The 27,902-nt window shown below is 40.8% G+C and overlaps 2 protein-coding genes across 5 annotated transcripts in view; both read right to left on the reverse strand.

Annotated features, from left to right (window-relative positions):
• Positions 1 to 19,255, reverse strand: part of cntn1a (contactin 1a) — a 59,419-nt gene extending 40,164 nt beyond the window's left edge. Inside the window, exon 1 of the mRNA XM_088287182.1 lies at positions 19,136 to 19,255. The gene's annotated coding sequence lies outside the window, so the exon portion shown is untranslated. The remainder of the gene's footprint in view (positions 1 to 19,135) is intronic.
• Positions 19,256 to 23,512: 4,257 nt separating this feature from the next.
• The window catches only part of nrcamb (neuronal cell adhesion molecule b), a 70,484-nt gene continuing 66,094 nt past the window's right edge, over positions 23,513 to 27,902 (reverse strand). For all 4 annotated transcript variants that reach the window (XM_088287323.1, XM_088287321.1, XM_088287322.1 and 1 more), the window contains one exon: positions 23,513 to 26,275. In XM_088287323.1, the coding sequence (XP_088143449.1) occupies positions 26,020 to 26,275 (256 nt within the window). In that variant the 3' untranslated portion in view covers positions 23,513 to 26,019. The remainder of the gene's footprint in view (positions 26,276 to 27,902) is intronic.

The raw sequence follows: 27,902 nt of genomic DNA on the forward strand, positions 1-27,902 counted from the left end.
GGACATCTTCCAGTTGGCCATGATACGATATACGTGTAAGTATCATAAAGGTTATCATATCATAATTCCACGTCGAGCAGGAATATGAACACGCCACCCCAACCAAGTCATCAGGTAGATGTGATTAACATCAAGCGGCGCTGTTGACAGTCACGTACATTTGCAAGGTTTTACTGATGAAGATTTGTCTAGCAGACATTTCGGCAGCGCAACTTTGGGGCGCTAAGCAGTTTAAAGGCTCAGACACATCCTCCTGAATTGAAAGTGCACCAGATAAAAGCCTCCTCTGTGGCCGCACTGACTGCTTTACTCTCTCAGTAGTGACTCACGGCTTTTATGCGGCGACTTGTATATTTAGGTCCGGTCAGCAGAAACACAAGCGTCATGTATGAGGTCTCTGAAGAAAAAAAAAAAGTGTGTGAATGCTGCTTAACTCTAAACTAGTTTGCTGTCTAAAGGACATTAACATGTCAGCTAGGGGAAGATGAACCACTCAATGTGATTCATGTAAAATCCACAAATCCAGCCATTCTTTTTCTATGGCGCTTATCTTTGTCAGGGTCAAAGGTCAAAGGCAGACAATACCCAAGAATGGTCACCAGTAAATCTCAGGCTGCGTGTAGAGACAGGTGACCATTCAGATTCACTGGAAACTCAACACAGGCCAGCACCACTACACCATCTGCGACACAAAATGTAAAATCAGTCATATAAAAAAATAAAATAAAAATTCAAATAATATAAAAGACGACTTTAAAATCTAAACTATGCTTCCTTTGGTATTTAGGAACAATTCCAAAAAGTTCCCCCTCCATTGGACCACTAATGAGCATTAACCACCCTTTTACTGTTGTTGTTGTCGTTGGTAACGAGGGAATTAGCAAAAGCAAGGCACTCCCCCTTTCCATCTTGCGTGTATTCGTGTGTGTGTGTGTGTGTGTGTGTGCGTGTGGGCGTGTGTGTGTGTTTGAGAAGGCTGTAGTACGTGTTGATTTGTGACGCTGTGTCCTTCACTCTGTCCGGTACCAGTGTGTGTGTCCCTATGTGGGCGTGCGCATGTGTAGACCCTGCTTGAGTGGAGCTGTGTGCGACTGATAACACAAATGTATTGAAGAGGGGGTGTGTGTGTGTGTGTGTGTGTGTGTGAGAGAGTCCGAGTCGGATTCACCTCTGGTTGCCCTTTCCAGTACTCCTAGCCAGTGCATGTTCCTCATGAATAATCCATCTGGCGACACTGGCCACTGTAACACTGACACAGTTCAAGGGCCCACGCGTACAATATACGGTGGCGAGCCGCTTGCTAACTACAGTTAGCGCACAAATGCTGGTTTAGCTGTCTCTAAATTGATAATAAAGTCGGAACTAATCCCAGTTTAAGAAAATAGGTTTTCTGTTTTAGTGAACAAAGGCAGAAAAGTAGCTGTATCTGCCAATGCTAACGCTAGCTAGCTAGTATAGCTAATTTGGCGACATACTGAAAGAGAGAGAGAGTGAGTTTGAAATTATGTACCGCATTTTACGGACTATAAACCGCTACTTTTTTTCCTAGATTTTTTTAATCATGCGGCTAATACAACGGTGCGTTTTTTCTGTGGATTTTTCTTTCACCAGTAGGGGGCGCGCTACAGTCCAGAAAATATGCTAAATAAATCTCGATTTATTTATTTTTTTATTCTCTTTGGTCTGTTCTGTTTTAATTAGCAGGGTTGTTGCTGTGTTAAAAGGCACTGTTTTAACAATCTGTTTATGTACATTTATGTGCATTCACAGTACAAAATCGTTCTGTACATATAGTCAACAACTTTTTTTTTCCCCAAAGAAAGAGTTGCTGCGTCTTATATAATAAATAAAATACGAGAACATGTGACAATTGTATGACAAATGAATTAGCTCTGCTGCAAACAATTGTCATTTGTCTCAGAATTTCTGAAAAAGACACTGGCATCGGAATAAATTCATTTACAAGGACAGTTTTTTAATCAGTTCGCTTTGAGGTAACTGGGATTAATGTAAGATTTGTTCATTTTGGATCTTACAGAAAACTAAAACGAAAAACCTGCTTAGCCCAAAATTTTTTTTTTTTTAAAAATCCCAATTTCGATTTCTTTTTTATCAGTCATTGAGAATTTACGGAAAATGTGAAAAAAATCCCCTATCCTACGATGTTAACAAATTGGTTGAAATGCTCAACATTAATCCTGAGATGCACCCGAATTGAATGGGTTCTTCCTCAGCCCATCCTCCAAGAGTGATTAAGTCGGCTTTGGGTAATCCTGCTAACACTTTAGCTGGACTCAAATATTACCATAATGTTAGATTATGGTCTCTGAAATTAGCGCTATTATTTCTATACAACTCTTGTGCCGGGCCTCATTCCATTATACGGGTGTACCTAATGACGTATCACAACGGGAGACATGTTTGCTTGTAGAATTTTTCTTTTATTGAGCGGTCTAATAGCCGGCGATTGGAACGTTTTCAGACTCTATGAGAGATGATTTCCTTCTTGCAGGAAAAAAAAAATGAATGGACTATTTCCGACTCCTCCTTTAGTCTAGACAGCCAGTAATGAGAACAATGACATTCAAATTTATGAAGTGTTCCTTGATTTGTCTTCAACTTCCACACGCAATACAACAAAGGTTTCATTTTAAACACTAGTACGAGTAGAATAACACTCACACCGACACCTAACCTCGTAAACTTAAACGTAGCCGCAATACTAACACAAAAATCAAATCGCTTATCGTTGAACGAATTTGATTTTAAATGAAAGTGAACAAAAGCATTATAACAAAATATATGTCTTTGACACACCACTTTATTTAGAAAAGAAAACATTAACAAGGTTTATTCCTTTCATTTTTTTTCAAGTTCGGCGGGCCGGATTAAAACGTTTAATGGGCCGCATCTGGCCCCCCGGGCCGCAGTTTGCTCACACCTGCTCCGGCGTCTCTGTACAGATTAGAAATCTAGTCATCATACCCGATAGTACGTTTATAGGCTGCAACAACCCCAAACCACTCCAACATCAAATGCCCTTCCCACTCTTGATCTATTAGCCCGGCTTGCTTGTCAATTAACAACGAAAACCGATCAATCATCAAGAACAGGATTGCTGCTTTTCACGAACCTCTCATCCAAGAGTCCAAATGTTCTGTTGCTAAGTAAAACTGTGAGGCTGTAATGTCAGCGGCATGAATTAGCAGATTGCAACAAAAGCTCCTGCAGCTACCAAGTGAGAGCCAAGAAAGAGAGGGGGGAAAAAAGAAAACTGGAGCGCAATTAGTCCACAAGTCTCATGAATAAGTCAGCCAGAGTATGTTCATCCATCCATCGGAAAGAAATGCGGCGGTTTTCATCCTGAAGGATGATCCTGTGGCTGAAAATATCAACTTTTTGCGCAGGGGGGACATTTTTAGGGATTGTTTGTCAGAAGCTATTAGCGCTCATGTATTGTCCCGAAAACATGACGCAGGAGGTTACATCACCGGCGACGGCCTCACGCAAGCTAAACAGTGTCGTGTTGACCTGCCAGTTGAAGAGCGAGGGCTGCCACAAAGACTGCCCTCAATCAAGAGGGCTACTTATGCTTTCTTCTTTGCAAGCAACCATTCGACATGCAGCAAAAGCGTTTCATTTCAGATCTTTTGAGACCATCCCAAGGGGAAACCCGACCCGTTTGTCTCGCTGACCCAAACCGAATGCTCAATAAAGGCCACAGTAACGCTCTCTTGGTTTGGGATCCGTCCGAAAGGCTGACCGGCAAAACAAATACGGAACAGCGTTAGCGCCAGGCCACAGCAGAGAACCCCGTACCAGTCACGGCTTTTATTCGTGGCTATACTGATTGAATGAATGAAGGAAGAGCTCCAAATGTTTTGTTGCGACTCCCTTTTCTTTCTCTGTTTACCCCTTTTGACAAAGGCAAAAAGAAAGACTGAGAAAAAAAAATATTGAAAAACATGACACAGCGCTCTAACGTTAGATCGATCCAGAGAGCAAAAATCTTTTAGGAAGAAGAGTGCTCCGGAAATGACAGTGCAGAACTTGATAAGAATGAGCGCACTTTACCGTACCTAAAATAGAAGTGAAGAACAGGACTGTCACACTGTATATGAAACAGAACCAAGATTATCAGAAGCTAAAAAAGCCAGACCAGACAAGGAGCCCACTTCTCACCCAAAACCGGCTGAGATGAGGCCTAGCTCAACCTCCACCCGAATGACGACAGAATGGCTGAATGGATGTTTGAAAATCAGTTGACATTTGTCCTCAATCCTGTTCCTCGAGGGCCGGTGTCCTGTCTATTTTCCATCTTGTCATCTCGCTTCTACACACCTTTCTGATTATCAGATTGTTTGAATCCGGTGTGTGGCAACAGGGAGAGATGGAAAACAGGACAGGACACCGGCCCTTGAGGAACAGGATTAAAGAGTCCTGTTCCAATGTATCAGGAAAAAGTGCTTCAAAATCTCATTATCAACAAGCAGTACAAATACCTTGGAACAGTAAGAAAAAGAAAGACAGCGGCCCTAACACAAGATGTCCAAGCTTGTCTGTTGCATCCGGTTGCCAGGGCGATGACCGAGACGCTACTCTTCCTTTTACCAAGCCAGTGTACCATCAACTTGATTTTTTAAAATCCCATTTAATCTCTTTTAGTGAATGGCTTTAAATGATTGAAAGAAAAAGTGAATGTAAGATGTGCGCTGGGTGGTCCTGATTGAGACAATGCAGGTAAACCAACAGGCAGATAGCGGCAGCACTTGCCGAGGCCCCTCACGCCCCGCTCCCCATCTCTGCCGAGCGTAATGGGATTTCTATGCTTTAAATGCACTTCGCTCACTCTGTTGGACCACGAGGAAGCTAAACTATTGATCCCCCAAAACAATTTAGCCGGCCTGCTGTCCGGAGCAAGGGAAAATAGAACGCCTCTAAATGTCTAATGAAGCTTCCCAGGAGGTCAGCCTCCTCAGCATGCGCTTCACGTGCCAGGAGGAAGCCTTCGCCTTTTCGGGCCACGTCCTCCATGAGCCCTTCATCCGCAAATTCTCACATATAAATATCTGTCGCCTCAGGGTTCAGGGTCAGCCGATAGAAAGAACGAGAGTGCTTTTCACCAAGGACGTTTCTGATTAGACTCAGAATCCCTTTAGACTTCCTTTGGTCGTTCCACAAATCGAGTTTCGGATGCTTTCAAATCAAGAAGACTCATCTGGTCTGAATCACAACAGTGAAACAAATAGCTTCATGTTTGCTACGAAGCAGAAATAATAGGAAGCATTATTATGCCCGGCAGTCTTGAATGCTGATCAAGCAGCAAGACGTTTTTGTGCGCCTGTCTGCCACACATGCTCTTAGCACCATAGCAACAGGCTGCGTTCAAAGGCCCTGGGAGTGGCCCGGGCCCAATGAGGCTTCTCTATCTAATTGGGCAGCCCGGAACGCCATCCGTCTTGTTCTTTATCCCAGGCGCTAAAAAAGATAGCAGTGCGAGCATCCGAACAAACGGTAAGCTTCAACAATCCCGGAATGAACGTGGACTGAAGAGGATTAGGCGGAAAACAATGCCGCAGATTACCGACAATATCAATGCTGAAGGATACAGCGGTGCTCTAATCTCTGAAATGAGGCTAAATAACGTCTTTTATGTGTAAATGATGTCCTACACTTTAATGATCTATACGGCTTTGTGAGATGAATTCACTAATGCCGCTTTCCCCAAGCATACTTGCCACAAATAATGGCTATTGATCCTTTTCCACTATCAAAACAACAACAAAAAATTCAAATCTCCCCCAACAAGACAAGCCAGACCGGTTCATGCAAGTCCATCGCTTTCGCGGACCGGAGATGGAGTGAAAGGAGGAGCTGGCACTTGTTGCTAATGCTAGCTGCTAGCCAGTAGTAGCCACTCACGCCGGAGACTTGTATCGTGTCATATAATGACGGCGTAATTAACTAGCGGTTAGTTAGCGTCCAAAATTAGCGACTGAATATATTTCGGTTATGTTGTGTTGATGTTGGAGGCAACTATGTATATGTAATGTCAATTAAAACTGCGACAAAGCAAGCCGAAAGATCGAAACCGGAAGTCAAGGTTGCCGTTACGCCACCACGCGGGCCAACTTCAAAGTAAAGGTCTACTTAGACAATTGAATTGGCATCAATGAGTCAATGTATTGTTTGTTAAGCTTTATTTTGAAGCCATCCCGCGGATCGTGCACGGCCCGAAGCGTTGTGCTTGATCCGTACGGATCAAGGGTGAAAGACGATCCGTTGCCCCACTAATCACGAGTCCAGTATAGGTGATGTAACTGAAAGAAGCCTGTCACGTTCCAAAATAAGATATTTTTTAGCTTCATATAATAAACAAGCCAGAAGTGCTGCAGTTTTTTTATGTCTTGACTGAACACGCAATGAAATGGAAAACCTGAATTGTAGAGTAAATAAAAGCCATTCACCGTTAACAAAGATTTTCCTTTTCCCCAAAAAAATGTGAAGAGACGCATGCTTCAAGTTTGTTTTGTGGGTGCAATTACCACATTGAAACACTGCAGAACAAATGTCAGCCTAAATCATTTGACTGGTTTTCTGTTGCACAATATTGCGCAAGTCATCTCATCTTCAGCGGACCAAAATAACTTACACATTTGTTTGCCTGTGCAGAGAACACAATAAAGCTGACTGCGCCTTAGAAGGTGCGAAAAAAAAAAAGATTTGTGTGAGAAGACACTGCAGGCTAAATGCTACACATCGTCGTTTAACTCCCCATTAGGAAAATTGCAATTACATAATTATGTAAAACCTACCCCGGGAACATACGAAGATTAAAGCGTTCAGCACTTGAACATGCCATCAGTGTTAACAAGTCTCTGATGTGAAGCCAGTAATATGCAATCTGGCTGTTTGAGGAGCAAATATTTTGGGACGAGATTGGGAAATTCTACATGTTGACTAAGAGACAAACAAACAAATGCAGGCACTCATGCTGCAGTGAAGCCAACTCAAATATCATCAATACTGGGTAAGTGGCACACAGTAGTAGCACGAATGAGATCTTTATTTCCAAAAGATACAGACAGAAAGTCTAAAAGGAGGAAAAAGGAAAAACGTGTGATGAATAATTAAAGTAAACATACAAAGTCCTCCGAAAATATATTTAATTAAAAAAAATGAGGTCACATGGATGACATACATTAGATTTGTGACATCCAATTTCCTTAGCAAGTGACCAAAAGGCACCAGGCAATTTCCAAACATCGCCTGCTTGCCCGGCGTACTTTAACTTCATGGAAATGGCGCAAATCAAATTCCGTTTGAAATTTGGAACCACTTCAAAAGACCAACAAACGACAATATGATTCACAGAGGAAGGGTGAGGAAAGAGAGAGTGAATGTAGAGACATTTTCTTTGATGATCAGTGTCATTCCATGTGAATGACGCAACAAAACCGCTTCTCTTGATAATTATCTCCAATCAGGACAGTCTGTGAAAAGCAAGACTAGCATGGAAGATCCTTCTCAAAATTGTTAATTAAACGGTGCCTTAACAGGTGAAAGCTGAAATTGCTTTATTTTTGAGCAACAGCAATCAGGCTTGCTACATTCCAAAGCAGTGGGGCAGTCCAAGTCACTAGTCCAAAAAATGGTGTTCCTCTGGGCACAATCTTAGGTCCCCTTGTGTTTCTTAATATTTGATTTCAAGTTAATTGTTTTTCCTCCAGAAAAAAAATTATCTAAAGTCAGGTTTCTCAATATTCACCAACACAACTACATAATGGTGTAACACTTCGAAGGTATGTTGTAATATCACTCAGTTTTACGATATTTTCAGTATCCTGTCATGATCTGTCAAGTTTGTCTGAGCTGCCAGTTGAATATTCTTTAGACCTTATTTTTATTTTGTCACTTCAAAATTGAGAGTCTCCACATTGCTCACCAAGCATACTGTCCTTATGGATTTTCTGCCATTTAGCATTTAACCTGCGCAACTCTCTTCCATGAGAAAACCTTGGATCCGAGATCCTGAAACGTGTCTAGTTAATTCCACACCGGTACCAATCGTTCGGCTCATTCTTTCACTTCTGGTGCGTTTGCTCATCTTTACATCTTTTTATTCATTGCAATGCGTGTTTTGGAATGCGTCCCCTTGAATGCTTCAAACGTGCCCTTTAACTTAAACATGTCATTTTGAATGTAAATGACGTTCGAAAGTTTGATGGGAGTCACATCGACTACAAAATATATTTGTCAAGCAACTTTAAACATATAAATAGACCAAACAAGAATAGCGGCGGCCAAACTATAAATACTTTCGACGATGAGCTCAATTATTTATTTATTTTTTATTTTTTTAAACCGCACCCAAAAAAAAAAAAAAATCATCAAGGTTTATCGTAAAACATAAGCTAAAGAATTAAACCACAGCTGAGCTCAATCAGTTGAGAGCTGAGCAGCTTTGACTCAGTGTGACGGCATGAGTAATCATATAAAATCTGGCGTTAAAAGCGACCCCCCCCGGCCCCAGTATCGAGGTATACAGTGACAAACAAATGTAAAATCAGCACTTTGTGCCAGAGTTTTTTCTCTGTGATCATATATTGTAAGCAGGACGATAACTGCTTTAAAAAAGATTAGGTGGCTTTGCATAAAAAAAATGTTTAATTCATTTACTGCCATTGACGGATAAAGACGTCAAAAATCCATTTTATTTTATTTTTTTACTCGGCTAGTGTTGAATGAGTTAAGAAGGCATTTTTAATGACTGAACTGACACAGTCTATTCAGCATCGGACTATATGCATGCAGAAAGCAGCCAGCAGCCAAGATAAAGTGCAAACGGGGACTCTCTCCTCCTCAGGCATGAACAGAGGCGAGCGCTGTCTGTTTGTTTGTTTGCAGCCAAGGACGTCATGTCGTGTCTCCGCCTCGCAACTGTACCATTAGTGCATCTCGCTATTGATTGTTCATTTGTCAACTGCCGTGCCAAGAGGGTCAGGACAGAAGGAGACATTTGTACAAGCGTTCAGGACAGTTGGCGCAATCAAGCTGCAGTTTGACAGTCGCAATTTCTATGTTCGGCGGTAACCTCACGTCATCGAAAAAAAACAAACATTTCATTTGAAATGAACGTGAACAAAAGCATTACAACAATATATATGTCTTTGAAAAAACACAGTATTTAGTAAATAAATAAAACATTAACAAGGTTTATTTTTTTTTTTTCAAATTCGGCGGGCCGGATTAAAACATTTAACGGGCCGCATGTGGCCCCCGAGCCGTAGTTTGCCCACGCCTGATTTACACAAATGAGAATCCTTAAGTACTACTTCAAACCACTCTTTCATTAGAGTACGAACCATAGTGGTAATCTATTTTCTTTGGTTTGGTTACTCTCTCGTCGGTCGACTGAAGACTTCGAAAACCCTTCCAGATAACAATGTCTACCATCAGTAAGAGATCACACGAAGAATCTTCATTTGTCCGTTCAGCTGCGGCTTTAATTTAACGTAGGTACCATCCGGGGAGCGAAAGGACATCTGGAAAGCCATCTAATCACCTGAAATCACCCTCAAACTACTTTCATCTGGCATGGCAAACAACCAGATTTCGAGTTTGTGCTCACTAAGTCCAGAAGCATGAAAATGTCAAAAACGCATTGTCCTTTAGATTAAAAAAAAAAGTTGTATAGTGCATGGAAGGACATGTCTTCACGTCAAGCAAAGAGTAAAAAGCCATCCCCGTCACCCTTGTGGCAATGCGCTGTTGAATGCGAGGCCGCCCGACCGCACGACAGATGCAGCGGGAAGCCTTTAAAAAGATCACTTGCGTGGAGTCATTTGTTGTGACAGTAAAAGAGGATGAGAAGAGCCGCGTCCTCATAATGCATCAGGAGCCCGCAGCCAAGCGCGCGTGCGTGCGTGCGAGCGAGCGAGCATTGTCGGCAGGCGAGCAAACTTATTACAAAATTCAACGCAGCGCAGTTCGCATGCGGTCGTTTAACCTACTTTGGAGAGGGCTAAATTATTTTTTTCATCTAACATGATGGAGAGGGTCGGTCCTCGGGGCGAGGGCTTGGGTGGTGCCCGATACACAGCCCAGGATGCATTAGCAGCGGTTCTACTTGCAACATTCATAAAGTGCTCCACCTGACAGGCGGCCGTGCAATCGTTTCTGACAGTACGCCGCATTTTGGCTCGCTGTAAAATCTGAAAAAAAAAAAAGATCACGTACTGTTTTGACTTTTAGATGATCGTTGATAGAAGATGATTGCTAGGAAATATTTTCAAATGTCACCCCCCCCCCCCAAAAAAAAAAGTCAAAACCAATTTGATGAGGCGTTGAGTTTTCACACAGTGGGCAAAATATGGCCTGCGGGCCAAATGCGGCCTGCTCTCATCTTTCTTTTTACATTAAAAAAAAAAATCATTAATAGTTAAATCTGTTTAATTCCATCCATCATCAACCCATTTACGATCGTGTTTATCCTCATTAGCGTTGCGGCTGAGCCGGGGTGGAACCCAGCTGATTTTAGGCAAGAGGCGGAGTCCACGCTGGATTGGTCACCAAAGAATCATCGAGCACATATGGACAAAAAATAAATAAAATTCAACCCTTGACAATTATATTTAGCCAAAATTGTATGGAACGTGAGAAGAAGTACTATTACCCGCAATTGAGTTGGATTAAGTGAATTTAAAACACTAAATTTTCTATAGGCTTGAATGTGTTTTTTTTCCGCCGGGCTGACTGTGACTACTGTTATTTTGTCGAACTACATGAGTTGCTGCACCGTTTGTGCGCAAATATCCATTGCGTAAAGGCTTATAACGCAGACATATTGATGATAATCATTGCCTATGTTAGCATTAGCCTTAAGCTAGCTGACTAAATGGTAAGCTATGTGGTTGTTTTAAATACACAGAGTGCAATTCTCTTAGTTTGATGTTGAGTTTGGCAGTAAACGAAAAACTTGATGCATCTTTTTTTCAAGAATGTTGATAAAGTCTCTGTGAGAGTATGTAAATAGTTTGTGTATTTTTAATCATGTTTTTTATACACTATTTGTATCAATGATAATTACACACACACTCACAGACACGCACATCATTGCTTCAGCACACATGCGCACACCCACACGCTTGTTTTAAGTTTCACTTTCCATAGGTTTCGTTTTTCTTTGAATAAAGTCCAGAGGGATGGGCGAAGGAGCCAGTGAGAGTGCGGGAGAGTGAACTGGCAAGACGTCTACTTCACTTCCTGGCTTCTCCTCCCATCGCGATGGAGAAAAGACAAAACCTTCCCTGGTTATTCCTCTGGTTCTCTGCATTTAATTCAGTCTAATGAAGGCGTCAGGACCTTTTAAACCTGACATTTATTGGTGCCGGTCAACCCGGGAGCCACACCCGGGCGGGCGAACGTCGCTGGATATTTCGGGGGCCAACGAATCTGACGTCAGCGCTTCACCATTTGAAAGCGGGTCCCTGAGCTGCGGCGCGGCCGTCCGCCCGGATGTCGGTTCCCTGTCGGACCAGGCGGATCCGGAGGAAGCCAGGTATTGTTTTTCAAATTATTTTGTGCCACCATTTTAAAATTTTAAATATTAACACAATTCGTAAGGGGTGATTTATGTGAGTAAGGAAGCGCGCGCCGGCCGTTTTGCAGTAGTTCGGTCGAAAAGAAAAGAAACTGGATCGTGCTCGTCTAAGGAGTTATAGAAAAATAATTAGGCCATAACTCATTGAGAAACTGGGTTTCTCGGGAGACAGGGTCTCCCTTACGGAAAGCACGGTTGCGTTGATTGACGGTTCTGCGGTCCGTCTGATAAAAAAAAAGAAGAAAGGAAAAAAACCGGATCGCGTTATTCAAGGAGTTACAAATAGTATTAGGCCGTAACTCATTGAGAAACTGGGTTTCTCGGGAGACTGGGTCTCCCTTACAGATAACGCGGTGGTAAAAAAGAACGTCCTGCGGTACGTCTAAACCGGATCGTGTTGTTTAGGGAGTTACAAAAAGAAGAAATTAGGTCGTAACTCGTTCAAACCGACAGCACGGTAGAGTCTATTAAAAGTTCCTCGGTGTCGATAAATAGAAATTATCGACGACTTAGAGGTCTACTCACAATTTCACATTGAAATTTAGGGAATAATAAGGCATTATTTTTGGTGGTTTTTATTATTTTTATTTGAATATTGTTTGTAGCTGCGCAGCTGTGTGTGTGTGTATGAGGACAAAGAGAAAAAAAAAAGGTGGGGGTTTGAGAAAGAGCGTATGTGCGTGAGGGGGCGTGCGTGCGTGTGTGTGTGTGTGTGTGGGTTTGGAGAAGTAGCTGACCAGACAACAGCAAAAGAAGAGGTCTGGCTGGGCCAAGCCTGAAGGATCAGGTTTCAGGGTAGTGAGAGAAGAATTTGCAGAGAAGCTGAAGAGAAAAAAAAAAAAAAAAAAAAACCCGCACACACAACACCAGATGTGGAATGATCATTTTGCTGTATGCAAAGTGAGTGAATGGTGTGATTGGGGATTACAAATACCATTTGGAATTTTATCCCGTATAATGCAATAAGGGTTATAAACAGGAATAGTATTTGAGGATGACAGAGAGTGTTGTTGAAGAAGGTAAAGAAGGGGCGGGGTTGCAACTGCCCCCTGCATCCTGAATTACCCCCCCACCACCCACATTATCAGGTAACGCCACATAGAATGAGAACTAGATCAGACAGAACTGCATCGATAAGACAAAAAACCCCCAATAAAAGATAGATAAACCAAAAAAGCGCTCACCTCAATGTGTTGTGTGTATAAGTGGCAGTGTGCATTTGTGGCAGAGGCTGCATTGGCCCTATAGGGCTGCACACACATAATTATGAGCGATATTAGTTGAATTAAAGGACTTATTATGGGCAAAAGATAAAGATGGATTGTGTTGCTGTTATACTAACATGTTATTGTTGTTTGTAGTTGTTCAGTGTTGAGAACTGTGTGTGTCGTTTTGTGGGCCCGTGTATATGTCTGTGTGTCTGTCTGAGTGTCTGTCTGTGTGTCTAAATGTCAGGGAGAGTGATCAAAGTGGTTGGAATTATGCTAAAAGGATTGATGAAGTAGAGATAAAATGGAATCAAGGATTAGTAACCAACAAAAGGCTACTTATGAGTGACGAGATCTTATTGAGAAAAATAATTCCCAAATTTACAAAAGAAATTAATAAAGAAGATGATTTGAGGAGATAAATTCATTTAAATTTGAAATTAAATAAAATAACTTATACAACGGGATAGGCTTAAAAGAAAAGAGAGAAATAGCCTGATGTGCGTTTTCTGAAAAATAAAGAAATTGAACCCAGACGCCTAGGCTGGTTTAAAAAGATGAGTGAAGATAAGGAAGTTCATAAAAAAAACAAGATCTTGATAAAATTCAGTATTTAGACTCATGGAAAGCTGAACATGGTTTTAATGGTCAGTTAAAAACACGAAAAATAGCCGCATTGCAGAAATCAATCATAGCAAAGACAAAGAAAGACCACAAAAAGATGAAGAAAAATGGCTTTGAGGAAACAGAATATTGGATGAGGGTAGCCTTAAAAAGAGAAGAGGGTGACAAGAAACAGAAAAGATGAGACATTTGGGCAATACAAAGTGAGAATGACAGCTGTGTTTCAAAACCACAGCGGGCTGCAGGAAGATGGTGATGTGGATGGGGCATTTCAACAGCAGTTGAAGAATGCTTTACATGCAGGATCAAGAGAGGAAATTCATAAGTGGGTAAATAAACATTACATTTGCCTGCCAACAGGTACCCTGGAGGAGTATGTTAATCACGCCCTCCATGCTGAGAAGATAGAAAATAAAAAGAAACAGAGGTCTATAGACACTTTTTATCAGAATAAAGGTCAGAAAGTCTTTTATCAAGGTGGAAGAGGCTGAGACAAGGACGCCTTCCCACCGGAGATGATATTTTTTACAGTTGTGGCAGATCAGGACACTTTGCCAGAAACTGCCGTCAACCACACAGGAAGACCACACTAAAAGAAGGCCAGATAGCAAGAAATTGCCTTGAGAAGAAGCAGCCTTCAGCATGACTAAGATAGAAAGATTAAAGAACAGATGAGTTTTTAAATGAAGAGGTTTTCCTAAATTTACAAAAGATATTGGCTTTTGATTAAATGATTGAGCTGAAATAACCGTATTGGTAATGGGACACCAATTACCCTTTTTATGTGACATTGGTGCAGATAGGATTGCTTATAATAAATCAATTTCAAATGATAGGGCAAGTGAGAAAGGGGCCATAGTCAGATTTGCAAGGGGAAAAATGGAACAGAGTAACAGAATTAGAACCTGTGTGGTTGAGGGACCCAGAAGGCCACTGAGTTGGTTGCATGAATTGAAATTAGTTTTATTTTTACAGAATAATGAGAGCCCAAGTTGTGGGGATGTGATTAATTTACAGAAAAAGTTTAGTGATGAGATAATTTATATTTACATGATTCAATTGACAAGATATATCATTTTGATGATGGTTTTTACTTAATTGTATACTTGCGTCACCTTCAGAAAGGGAGAAGTAGGTGTTATGAAATTTTAACAATTGGATGAAGCTTCTGAAAGTGAACATGAGGAATTTTTGCAAAAACATAGGTGTTTCTTGATTTTTTAAATTTTGATTCGAGACATTGGTAGGTTTGAGTGGTTGTGGAAAAACTACAGTGAATTTGGAAATTAGGAGCAGACTGTGGAGAGGCTCCTGTGAGGAGGAGGATAGAAATTAGATTTTGCTTTTTGGTGAATTGAAGAAATAAATATTTTAGATTTCATATTCCAGTTGATGATGTTTATATTAAAGTAGGCCAGAGATGCAATGAAATGCAGAAATATAAATGATACAGGAAAAATTTGGCAAGGGCTATAATTTTCATTAAAGCAGAGAAGAAATTAGAAATTGCAAATAACATTGATGTGTACTTGTCCACTTCGAAGTAGAATTAACATGTTCATTTTGTGATAAGAAATTTGTGATTATGTGAAAAGGGAAAAAGAGAATTACAGGCTTTTCAAATAAAACAACCTAATTTAAATTGGCCAACTTGTAAAATGGAAAAGAAGATTCTAAATTATGCACAAAAAGCTTGAACGTGTTGAGCAGAAGGAAGAAAAAGAGAAAACATTTGAAAAAAAGAAGGAAGCAGAGAGTCTTGTGATAAACAATAACTTTTCAGGACGAAGAGAGAAGCAACAGAGGATCACATGGCGAAAGGAAAAAAAACTAACATAAAAAGTGTGTGTAGAAGGACTTCTACATCAACATGCGTTTTGCTTATTAGGCCGTGATACACTGACAATTGGACTTTAATATCAGAATCAATAGGCAAGGGCGAATTTAAACAAGAGTCAAAACTTTAAAAGGACGCATTGTCAGTGATAAGCGGGAAGAAAAATAGTAATAAAACTTTGCCAGACCACTTTTGTGTAGACACCTTCCTTGGGACTTTCATGACCTCCATTAAGTCCCTGACCTTTCATAGATAAAGTTGGAGCCCAAAGTCTCTCAGGGCTGTAATTTATGCGGCAGAGAAAGAGCCCAACAGGCTTAGGGTGAGTTTAAAACAATAGTATCATGGCCATAAAATGGGTTGTGTATGTTGGAACTTGTGGAGATACACTGCAAGATTGTATTTACAAAGCATCTTAATGCACTACCAAATTATTATTATAAGCCATTTGGGCAAACAGTGACTGCAAAAAATGGCTTCATGGACTTGTGTTGCTGCAGAAACATAGGAAAGTGAATCCATTTGCATATTAGTCACAACAATTTGGATTTCGTGGCAGAGAACCACTTAAGAGTGTGATCAAGAGCTTTCACTGCTGCTTTAAGGAATGAAAAAAAAAAGACATTCCATCACACGACATTCACATTGCACGGCGATTTAATTGTAACATTACATTAATAAGGTGCGATGCATTTAAGCCCAGCGCCATTCTTTTTCCACGCACCATTTAGAAGGCGCCACACGACTGTGGAGCCGTCCAAATTTTCACCAAACCCATGACTTGACTTTTTGACATATTTTCCTCCCGACTGGAGGAGTTAAGACGTGTAGGACTTGAAGACCAGGTGCACCTTCCAGACTGATAAGAAAGTGTCTGAGAACCAAGGTTGTAGGAAGAAATCACGCTGACTTTTATGCGATGGGAGTATTAGTAGTGCGATACCAACAGATAACTTGTAAAAGAGAGAAATTGTTAGGATAAGCAGGAAGAGCGTAGGCGGTTGTGAGCTAATTAAAATTTGGAGTTTCCCATCTTGTATGAGCTGTATGGTTACAATGTGAACTCACAGTCAAGATAAAATGTTCTTGTGTTCTGTTGATTTTGGGCGAACGGGTGCTTTAAAAATCACAAAAGATAAAAGAAAAGTTGCACATAAAACACATCTAAGTAAGTATTTGTAAATAAAAAAAAAATTTCTGAACAGAAAATGACACGATTATGATTGAATAAAGGCTGGAGCCAAGCCATAACCCCAGAGTCAACAAAGCACAAGAGGTTTCATGAAAGCACACACACACACACACACACACACACACCCCCACACACACACACACACACAGTAAATCAACTTGACAAGTTGATTTCAGGCCAGGAAAAAAGGCACCACTAATTGAACATGCACATTGGGTGGACAATGATGCAAACATTGAGTGAGACACGAGCAGACGTCGTGCCTCAACAGGGAGGAGATATCATATGGAATTGTTCCCACATACAGACTTTTCAACAAAAATTTTTTTTTGGACACTGTTATTTGTTTGGGTTGCAATATTGTTTGACTATGATTGATATGTTTTCAAAATGGATCAAGCTGTTTCCAACAACACATGCTGATGCTAAAAACGATTGGGAAAAGTGTTGTGTAATCAAATTATCTTGACATTTGGAATTTCAAGAAGTGATTTGAAGTGAAAATGATGCATTTTGTGAATGATGTTGTAACAAGTGGGACAGTTGTTAAAAATGGACTCAAAGCGTCACTGTGCATACAGTCTGCAGGACTTGTGGAACGCACTAATGAAAAAAAAAAAAAAAAAAAGGAGACAATGGCCAGACTGTGTTTCAATCACAGCAATGAGGACAATGCCAGCCGAAGGAAGGACACTATCCCCTATAGACTCTCAGGTTCATCAGAACCACCAACGAAAAACATGTTTGACCGAAAAAGATCCAAAAGACGCCAATACTGGTCAAGTGTTGTTCTGATTTACAGAAATTACGTCCGTGTGGAAGACCAACTCTTCTTCAAGGTGTTGAAACGACTCCGTTGGGGGGAAGTGAATGCTGAGATGGCCCTCGCCACATGATGGCGGTGACCCCGACGCTGCAAAGGTCGCGGGGCGTGGCAGCTGGATCCACCAGTTGCAGTACAAGCTTCACCGGTTTCCAGCTAAAGGCCTAGCAACGCGAATCCCTCCCCGAGTCACAATCTCGGACCACACGCACATCAGAACCACACCACCAGCCACAGATACGAATGTTGAAGCCACAGAATAAAAAGATTAGATATGGTTTGGAAATTAATGACGTACATAAAGAAATTTGAACCTTGATTGAAGAACATAATTGCATTTAAAGTTTTAAAAATGAAACAATTATTGATGTTATGACCACTATGAAGAATTTGAAAGACACAATATATATCGGGATAATTATGGTTTTCATTTTTTGTTATGTGTAGTCTGTTTTTGTTGCATTATTTTTATGACAAAAATGATGATTAATTGCATGTTTGTTGCCCAAAAGTAACATTACAATCTGATTGATGTTGAGTATGACAAACTCGAACTGGACAATGACGAACTCGAACTGGACACTGAAACGTAAAATGAATATGGACTTGTCGCCCAAGCCCCACACACGAAGATCCGGGAGGTAAAGACGGCTGTCTCCTCCTACAGCGAGGCAAGGGGCCTGCATCGAGTCCCCCAGAGACAAGCTCTGCGTGGAGACAGTTTTGTTATTTTTCACTAGGCACATTGAAATGTATTTTTATATGTTTTATTCCCTGATGACTCATCTTAAAGCCGTATGGACATGATTTAAATCCGACAAACAGGGGGGAAATGTGAGAGTATGTAAATAGTTTGTGTATTTTTAATCATGTTTTTTATACACTATTTGTATCAATGATAATTACACACACACTCACAGACACGCACATCATTGCTTCAGCACACATGCGCACACCCACACGCTTGTTTTAAGTTTCACTTTCCATAGGTTTCGTTTTTCTTTGAATAAAGTCCAGAGGGATGGGCGAAGGAGCCAGTGAGAGTGCGGGAGAGTGAACTGGCAAGACGTCTACTTCACTTCCTGGCTTCTCCTCCCATCGCGATGGAGAAAAGACAAAACCTTCCCTGGTTATTCCTCTGGTTCTCTGCATTTAATTCAGTCTAATGAAGGCGTCAGGACCTTTTAAACCTGACAGTCTCTCACCACAAAGCGCACGTATATCAAATTTGCTTTCAAGTCAAAGAGGAAAAAAAAAACAAAAAAAAAAACAGCCCAACGATGGCTCGTGTATCTCCGAAAACTCATGTCGGGTCACTCGTATCTCAAGGCACCACTGCTCATGAAATTTTTCATTTTAAAATATCAGCAATATTAAATAGAATATTTCAAATTAGATTCTACGACAGCATACCATCAAAATTACTGCACAGGACGCGACATGAACCCCCCCCCCCTTCAAGAAAGTGTGTGTGTGTGTGTGTGCATCATTTACATTGCAGTTAGTGACTCTACGTGCTAATGTGGCCCAACCCGCGATAGGCTACTCCAAAGCAAGGTGTGTTGTGTGCATGGTAACACACGTCACTACCTCGGGTGCACGCAAGGATGTGCGTGCACCATCAGCACCACCATGCCATACACATGCAAGTGGAATCCTAGCACCGCATGTGCAACCACAACACTGTCCGAAAAACACACAATTCGATTTTTCTGCATTGCGGAGGGGCAGCGAGGAGGCTCCCACTGACATGTAAACAACGCCACCACCAAACACCAGCGGGGACCAAGCTGTCAACATTCCCTGAAAATCCAAAATGTGTCCGCCACATGCCGCACGCCAGCCTTACCTTACGAGTCTTGTTCGTGGCTCGGTGTCGTCCCGAACGACCACGCTCACATCTGCTCCGGTACCGCGCCGCCGGCCGCTCGGGAAGGAGCTGAGGAAGAAACTGACACGAAGAGATGGGGGTGGGGGGGGGGGAGAGCGAGAGACCGGTGCGGTCCTGTCCCCAGTGGGTTGGGAGGGTGGTGCAGTGATCGTCCATGCCACTAGAGGGAGCCAAACGTGTTGTCATGAATGAGCACGGCAGCAAAAAGGCAACTTGCAAATAAATCAGTCCGACATCATATTAGAACACTTGGAATTGTTGGGGGTGAAAATGTCGGTCTACACTTAAAGAGAATTTGATCTTTTCCTTCTTTATTACATCATAACAGCATACATTTGGTCTTGGTACTGAAGTAATTTCGTGAAGTAATCCTCTACCACTTAAAACAGAGCAATCAAATTCAAATCTCTCAGCAGCACTTTTTGCCACCTTTTCGTTGTACCAAAGGAGGAGCTACGCCAGTTTTTTCTCTCTCTCTCTCTCTCTCTCTCAAAATTTGACATTAAATTTCTTCAATATGATCATTTCCTATATAAGGGCAAAAATGATCCACCTTAATACTTAATCCAATGAATATAGTGTTCCATGCTTAGCGTACCGGGAATTGTGTAAGTTAAGTACCCAAATCGAGAGAAGCAAGCCAGGAATGCTATCAACAAGTATTTAATTTCAGGAATGTAAAAAAAAAAAAAGAGAGAAAAAAACGGAGACAAGGCACTTTGGAATTATCAAAAAGATCTAAATGAACTAAAGTCCCAAAAGCAGTAAAAGCAACAAACAATCACACTAAACTCACCAGCTATAGGATACAGAGACTTGGCAACTTAAAAGCACGACAAGCAAAAGTAATGACCCAACAAACACTGAAAGGAAGCAGGGAATTAACTGACAAGATGACGAGGAACACCTGGACAAGACACGAGTGGCTTAGGGAGCTGATTGGAAGACAGAAGGCGAGAATAGGTGGACACAAAAACCAAATGGGACAGACATGAGACAGAAGTAAAAAATAATCGAGACAAAAGAAAAAGAAAATGCTGACTGGGCATACCTAAAATCATTCATTTCTTTTTTTTTTCTTTCTTTGAAAATATTTTCCTGCCTGCTTTCCATCAGGAACACATGAAAAGGGCGCGTCTCGTCATTACAAGGTCGTGACCATGTGACAGTCCAAACGCATGATCCCGAGGGATTACATTTAAATCTTGGATGTAAACGCCGCACCACAAATAATACTGTGATGTTGTGACAGCACCCCATTAATAATGCAGCGATGTGTGAGCGAGAGTGGCCTTGAACTAATTAAAGGACTTGGCTGCCAGGATGGCCGAGTGGTCTAAGGCGTCGCGTTCAGGACCCAGTCTCCCCAGGAGGCCTGGGTTCGAATCTCGAATTTCCCCATTGTGGGACTAATAAAGGGCAAATTAATTAATAATTGAAGATGGGTAAATTTTAGAAAACATTGATAAAGTACTAAAAAAATATTATTATATAAATAATAATTTTAATAATATTAATTAAAAAAATAATATATTAATATTTAATAATGAATCATTTTTGCCACCTTTTTCATAGCGGTACCAAAAGAGGAGCTACACTAGATGCAGTCATTTTTAGGGATATATTTTTTTAATTCCTATATTTTCTCATGTTGGCCCATTCAAAAGCGTACTTAAATTACAGCACTGGGACAATGAAAGTGTAGACATGGTAGCAAAAAGGGGAAACTTGCTGCTATGCATGCTCTCGTTCTCTCTCTCTCTCTCTCTCTCTCTCTCTCTCTCTCTCTCTCTCTCTCTCTCTCTCTCTCTCTCTCTCTCTCTCTCTCTCTCTCTCTCTCTCTCTCTCTCTCTCTCTCTCTCTCTCTCTCTCTCTCTCTCTCTCTCTCTCTCTCTCTCTCTCTATATATATATATATATATATATATAACACATAAATAAAATACAAATATAAATCGATTCACTTCACTCAATTATTGGGATTTTATATTCTGATTCAGATTCTGATATTGAATTGCAAATCGCATTAATCGTGATATAAACCTTACCGTCTCACAAAGGAGTCTTAAATGCTAAAGAATATGATGTGAATCTGAAAGGCAATTTCTAAAATATCTTTTCTAGGACTACCATAGTAACTGTTGCATACTATTCTTTGGAACAGCACAGTTGTGGTACGACAGGCCTGTCTGTCAAGTCACTACTCATTCCCGGCAATTTTCATGAATTTTTCATGAATCTTGACATCAAAATCAAGGTCTATGCCAAAGGTAGGTTCTTATGTTTGCTTTGATTGTGTTTGTTTATTCCCAGCAATAAGAAACTGTTGAGGAAAGACAATTTTCCGCCCTGAGAGAGATGGAGTCCATGTCTGCCCAAGCAGAGGGAATTATGTGACATGTGGGGACCGTGAATAAGAACAGCAAGTGTATCAATTTTGCGCTCAAGTTATTCGAGATGCATGTGTGTTCAACCCTCGGACAAACACGACTTCTCTTACCAAGCAAACAGAGACGAGGCCTCGCTGGCGCATAACTTGAATACGAGGAAGAGCAAACAGCCTGCTGTCTGGAGGGAAGAATGGGTGACTGTCATCTTGTGGAGGAGGAGGAGGAGGTCGGTGATAAATGAGGATTTAGCTTCAATGATCTGCGTAGGGGCTCATGCAAAAGTACCCCCCCTCCCTCTCTCACTCTTCAACTATATACACATGGGACATAGTGGGGGAGCCTGGGGGATATGATTCAGGGTGTGGAAAGGATTAGAACGGGGCAAGTCACATGACTGGGGGAGGTGATATGGATGTCACTTTTGTGCAACAAAGGACGTTTTGGTTTGAGGATATGTGGCGCAAAAAAAACAAAAAAACAATGAAAGACTGACTTGATTGACTTGAAGAGGGTAAAGCTTGAGATATGCATGGAAATGTGGAACGGTCATTATGAGCAATAATCATCCTGCATCTCCCGGAACTGCCAAAAACCATCACATTTACATACCATGTCAAAGCTTTGCCATTTGCACCCTTCGGGGCTGTAGAACCAAGCGTTTAACATTCGTAGAATATATGAGGTCTGTCTGAAAGGTTACAGGACTGGGGTCTTAAAAAGCTCTTTAAACAAAACTAACCCATCCGACTCGACCATTAATTCTTCGTTTTTCGTAAATTGTGAACAACTATGCAAATGATGGTGTGTGTGTGTGTGTTCAACGAAGTAAAATTTTACTAATGACTCAAAACAATTACCCTCCCGGAAGCCCTCCAACAACGAGGCAGCGACACATCCTGTCGAAAGTCAGACCATCAAAATAAAAGTATAGAGTACAAAAATATAATTTGGTGGCTTAATTTTATTGTCACACTCAATAAACCAGCACAAAATATTTGTTTGAATATTACTGCTATATATGCCACCATCGGGTCAAATAAAGTGGGGTGAAATTGTTATTACACCGGGATACATTTATTTTGAAAACTTGCTTTTTTGTGGGGAATATTGTGCAGAAGATGCCCGAACCAAGGATGCCAAAGTCCGGTTCTAGAGAATGCCCATTGAGCTTGTTTTAGATGTCTTCCTCTTCCAACACACCCGAGTCAAATCATCAGAATCGTTATCGCATGTATTCGATGAAGCTGTAAGATCGTCAACCGGCCAACTTTCAAGGGGAAAACACATTTGTTCATTTTCAACATTGTCAAACTGAAATAATGTCCGTTTTTTTAATGAAAGGAAATTTAAACATGTTATATTTTAATCTGATTCATTTAGTAATCAACAAAATAATTGATAGATGAATTGATTATTAAAATAATCCTTAGTTACAACAGAGTGCGCAAAATACGTTTTTTTTTTTTATCATTAACCGCAAGTTGCTTCAAGTCTAAAACCAAATAAATTATTTTCAGAAAGAACCTTGACGATCTCATGTTGAGAGGACTTTGGAGAAAGGACAAATCTGAAAGCGAACAGGCTCATTGCAGGTGGAGCTAAAAGCTGTTTGCACATGCCGATCAATCATATAGGCTGGAAGATAATGGACGCCGAGGCAGACGTGCAGACGACGCAAAATGAATCCGCCGGGAATTGGATGAGGGGGGGGGGGGTTCGGGACGGCGGGAGAGGTAGGGCTGATTGGAGGCAAGTAGAGAAGGACCGCAAGAGTGGCTTCCAGTCAGGAAAGAGTGCACAGAGCACAGAGAGGTCAGTGTCAGTGCATTGGCGCCACTAGGGGGCAGTAAAGTCAAGCGGAAACGCAAAAAAAATGATTGTGTGTACAGAAAAGGCATAATCTTTGTAATATTATACACCATTGCAGAACAAGCCTCGAGTCAAAATTGGAGGAAAATGATTGTTTATTCATTCAGTAGAGCTCCCCGTCTGAAGAAACAAAGAGAAATTACATCAAAACAACAAAAGTATCGTGTTAGTACAAATCTGTTTCTTAAATACAAAAACAAGCTGAAATATTGTTGGCAGTGTAGAAATATGTCACCCGGACAAGCTATATCGGTAAAAAAAAAATAGTAATAATTAAATCAGGCGTATATGATTTGTATCTGTCCAGTTCATTGCAGAAAAACATACTGTATGTACACAATGCACAGCAAAAAAAAGAAAAAGATTACAGTATATTTATATATATATATATTCTCTACATTTAATACAGTCCTATGAACATTAGAAATCATGCACAACAGCGCCACCTTCGCAAGATCTGTACAATCCACTCGAAGGTATATTTACATATTTCAACAAAATATTCTACAGGCCATCATATCATAACAATAAAAAAAAAGTCAAACTTGATGCAAGTTAAGAAAAAAGAAACCTTGATCCCATATAAAGGCTCTCAAGAAGCGTCGTTAGTACAAGTCAACAAATTATTGGAGAAATTGATACAGTGTGTGGATGCTGTTTACATTCGAATGAGGATGATGATTATTTTTTAGCATGGTCGAGTGAGATTGCACAAAACGATGCGTACCGCCTCCAAGGAAAAACTGAAATCAATTTTTCAATTGTTTTTTTTTTGTTTGTTTGTGTTCTAGTAAATTTAAACAAAAAAAAAAAGAAAATAATCCTTGAGCTTCACCAAATAGGAAATTTTCTTCCTTAGCCCCGCCCCTCAATTAAGAAATCAAGAAAAAAAAATGTCCTTGGCAGAGGTAAAAAAGCACTCATACACCAGAACACAGATCTCCGTCACGATAAAACTGCTCAAGTGTTTTAAAACAGTTCCGATTTGCACATTCATTCAAATTTTCTATTGAATTCATTTTAATTGGACTGTTTTGGTTGTCCTAGAAAACAATTCACCTCTCATCCAAGCAGACTTTATCAGTTCATGCAACAAGACTTACTTAGGACAGCGTTTGCCTGCTGTCCTAACATGTTCCGTTATAAATGTCGTACAGGCCTCAGCAAGGAAAGGCACTAGCACCCCAAAAAGCAAAGGTCACATTCAGGCGCACACTGGGGAGGTTTGGGAGGTCACGTGACATGCTATGCGACGGGTCATGAAGAAGCGGATGGACAGCACAGTGTTGTTTTCGTCTCGCATGCCTGCAATGATCTTGCTTTGTATGAACAGTACTGTGGAAAAGTCTCAGGTCAGCGCTAGCTTTGTAGTTTTGTGTCGGTTTTAAGTTAGCAGCCTGTTTCCTGGTTCGTGGCGGATGGACGTTATGATTTTGGTGGTGGACTGTTCCGTTAAGTTCATAATGGAAAATCAAATTCTTTTGGAATGTCTCTCTCCCTCTCAGAAACATTGACGTATTCCTGCTAATTATCTGAGTAGTGACCGAGCTAGCTAACAAAAAAAAAATTAAAAAAACAATTCCTTGTGCTTGCTAGGTAGCGTTCCAAATAGTTCAGCTAATATAAATGCTAACATTCCTCTGCAGATTTTCTGGAAATTTCTCATATGTTTTGTTATATCTATAGATGGCTAGTTTGCGCGCAAACTAGACAGCTAGCTAGCTAGCTAGCCAATTTAGCAACAAATGAACAGAAAAACCGAAATTGTTCTATAGTTTCTCCACAGCCCAACTAAGTAACAACTAGAAATCTTGGCAAACAGTCAAATTTCAAAGTAACCAAAATAGTTGGTGTAGGATAGATTTAGCTAACTAGCTAACGCCTATAGGGCAAGCTCGTTTGCCAGCTCACCTGGAACAAATGAACAAACGTAAGAAGGAACATACAAACAAACTAAAACTAACTAACTTACTAACTAGCTAGCAAGCGAGCTAAGCAACCCAAAAACGCAAGTCCTATCTTTAGGGGGGGTACTTTGGGTGGGTGGATAATGAAAATGAAGAGGCTTGTAAATGACTAATTAGCGTACCTTCTGATTAAAGAGTGTATTATCAAGGGTACCAGGCTAATTTAGCCAAAAGAAGCTGGATGAAACTACAATAATCTAAGGCTGGACTTTGACTAATGCACAGCACTGTTGCGTCGATTAATTTTGTGTACAATATTTTACGTGGGAAGAAAACAACATGGGAGTCGTAGTTTGAACATATAAGCAAATAGACATTTTTATAATGTTAGTCGACGACAGGCACAAGGGTAATTCTAAGAGGCAGAAAAGTGATTGACTGCCGCTGACCTGAATTAAAATGATGACGATGTTGGTTTTCTTAAAAAGAGAAATCTAAATTAATGAATGGATGTTGTGACTAGTTGAACAAAGCTCGCAAGACGTAGTAGCCTCTTGGAAATAAAACCAAACTGTTGAAAGGTCATGGCGAAAACGTCTAGATAGTCCGATGAGGGGATTGTTTATGGTAAAGGCGCCCTCCATGCATGTCCTTTTCACTCGCGAAGGATGGTGAGGCTACACGAAGGAGTTCAAGGAGTTCATGGCATTAATTGGGGACGGCGCCTCGGAGCTTTCGTGGCCCTCGGCGGTGACGGTGGTGTCCCGGCTGGCGCTCTTTCCGCTATACTGGCCGATAAACGAGCCGTCCTCGTTGAACTGGCCGTCGCCTCCTTCCCCGTAGTCTACTAAACTGTCGTCACTGTCGTCCCGCTTAACCGTCCCGCTCGATGGCGTGCGGCTCCCTTTTAACGGTTTATGGTCCTCATTGTCGCTGAGGGAGAGAATGACATGCAAGGCGTTAGCGGTGATGATGATGTGCCGGATGAAGTTTTGTTTTCTTTCTTTCTTTTTTTTTTTTTAGACAGAGCATCCATACAATAACATTTACCATTGCTTAGTCCAGTGACTCCCCAAAATTTGAGAACCCTTGGTGGAAATAAAATCCAATGGGATTACAGGGTTATTCTAAATCTTAAACTGTAAAAGTAATGAGTTTAAGTTTTAAATATTATGGGTTGTAATAAGTTTAAATGTGTACAAAGTATTTAACGAATTGGATTATCTGTTATCTGTTCTTGTGTTTCACTGAGTTGTGTTGTTTCCGATTTTCATGAATGCGTCACGCGACTCACTGGACGGGAGGCGCGAGCGAGAAAGAGAGAAAGCGAGTGATTCGACGTGCTGACGACGTAGCAAATTACCTGGAGTTGTCATCGGTTACGGCCAGCAGAGCCGTATTGTAAGAATAAAGGCGAGAATTTAATGGAGGTCTGAGGTCTGTCTTTTAAAGACGCTACAGTACGTTGACGGGGCATTTTATTTAAAAAGAAATATATAGTTTCTCCATACTGTGGATTTTCAACCATTCTGGTTGAGTATAGAACTCTCAAAACACATTAACTTTCTACAGTCGTTGGGAATCACTGGTTTAAGCTATGGTAAAAATGTGGTTAGCTCCATGTCTTAAAAAAAAAAAAAAAAAATAAAAATCAATGAGTGATTCGTTGGTTTCCATCAGGCAACAGGGGAATAGACGTCAAGCAATGTCACACTGGTTTGGATTCCCCTTGAAACCAAATAAGACATGAGGTGGTCGATGTGTTGTTCTGTTGCAGCGTCACAGACACAAAAAAGGCTGTGATGGCAAACTCAGAAATGACATCTTAAAAAAAAAAAAATGCAACCAAACAGCATCCATCTTAAAGCAAGCGTGACATTTTTCAACAAAGCGTGACATAATTATCAAAGAAACTTAAAGTCTTTGTCATGTACATGAGTGGAACGTCAATGACACACAGGCAGAAAGTCGTCATGATGCTGAAAGATTTGTTCAATTTAGACATGTCATGGGCGGAAGTATTGACACACTTGGGGCGAACATGGAATTGGTGCACGGACTAATAGTTGACTGGTGTCGATTTTTCGTTTTTTTTTTCCTGACTTGAAGGCCACGTACATAAGTGTGTGATTGTTATGCCACACTAAAAGCTCTGAAAGGGATTCTTTTGACGACACTAGAGTGTCATTGCTATGCCACATAAACAGCTTAAAGAGTTTTTACTTCAATTACTCAAGCATAAAACTACTACACTAAACAGTTTTAAGAGAGATTGTTTTGGCTACATGAGTGCGTGATTATTATGACACGTACTTCGCTCCAAGAGGAATTGTTTTGACGTTGTGATAGATACAGTATGCCAATCGAGCAGTTTCCAGAGTTTTTTTTTTTTTAATCATGCAAGCATACAACTTGTTATGCCCCACACAGTTTCAATAGTGTGTGATTGTTATGCTACAAACACATCTTAAAGAAGCATTGGGATCGTTACAGTACACCAAACTTTTTTTTAAAGGGCTTTTTTTTTTTTAATCACATGATCATGACTTATTATTTCACA

Source organism: Idiotropiscis lumnitzeri, unplaced genomic scaffold (assembly GCF_059441095.1).
Source record: "Idiotropiscis lumnitzeri isolate Australia: NSW breed Sydney's pygmy pipehorse unplaced genomic scaffold, RoL_Ilum_1.0 HiC_scaffold_35, whole genome shotgun sequence".
NCBI lineage: Eukaryota > Metazoa > Chordata > Actinopteri > Syngnathiformes > Syngnathidae > Idiotropiscis > Idiotropiscis lumnitzeri.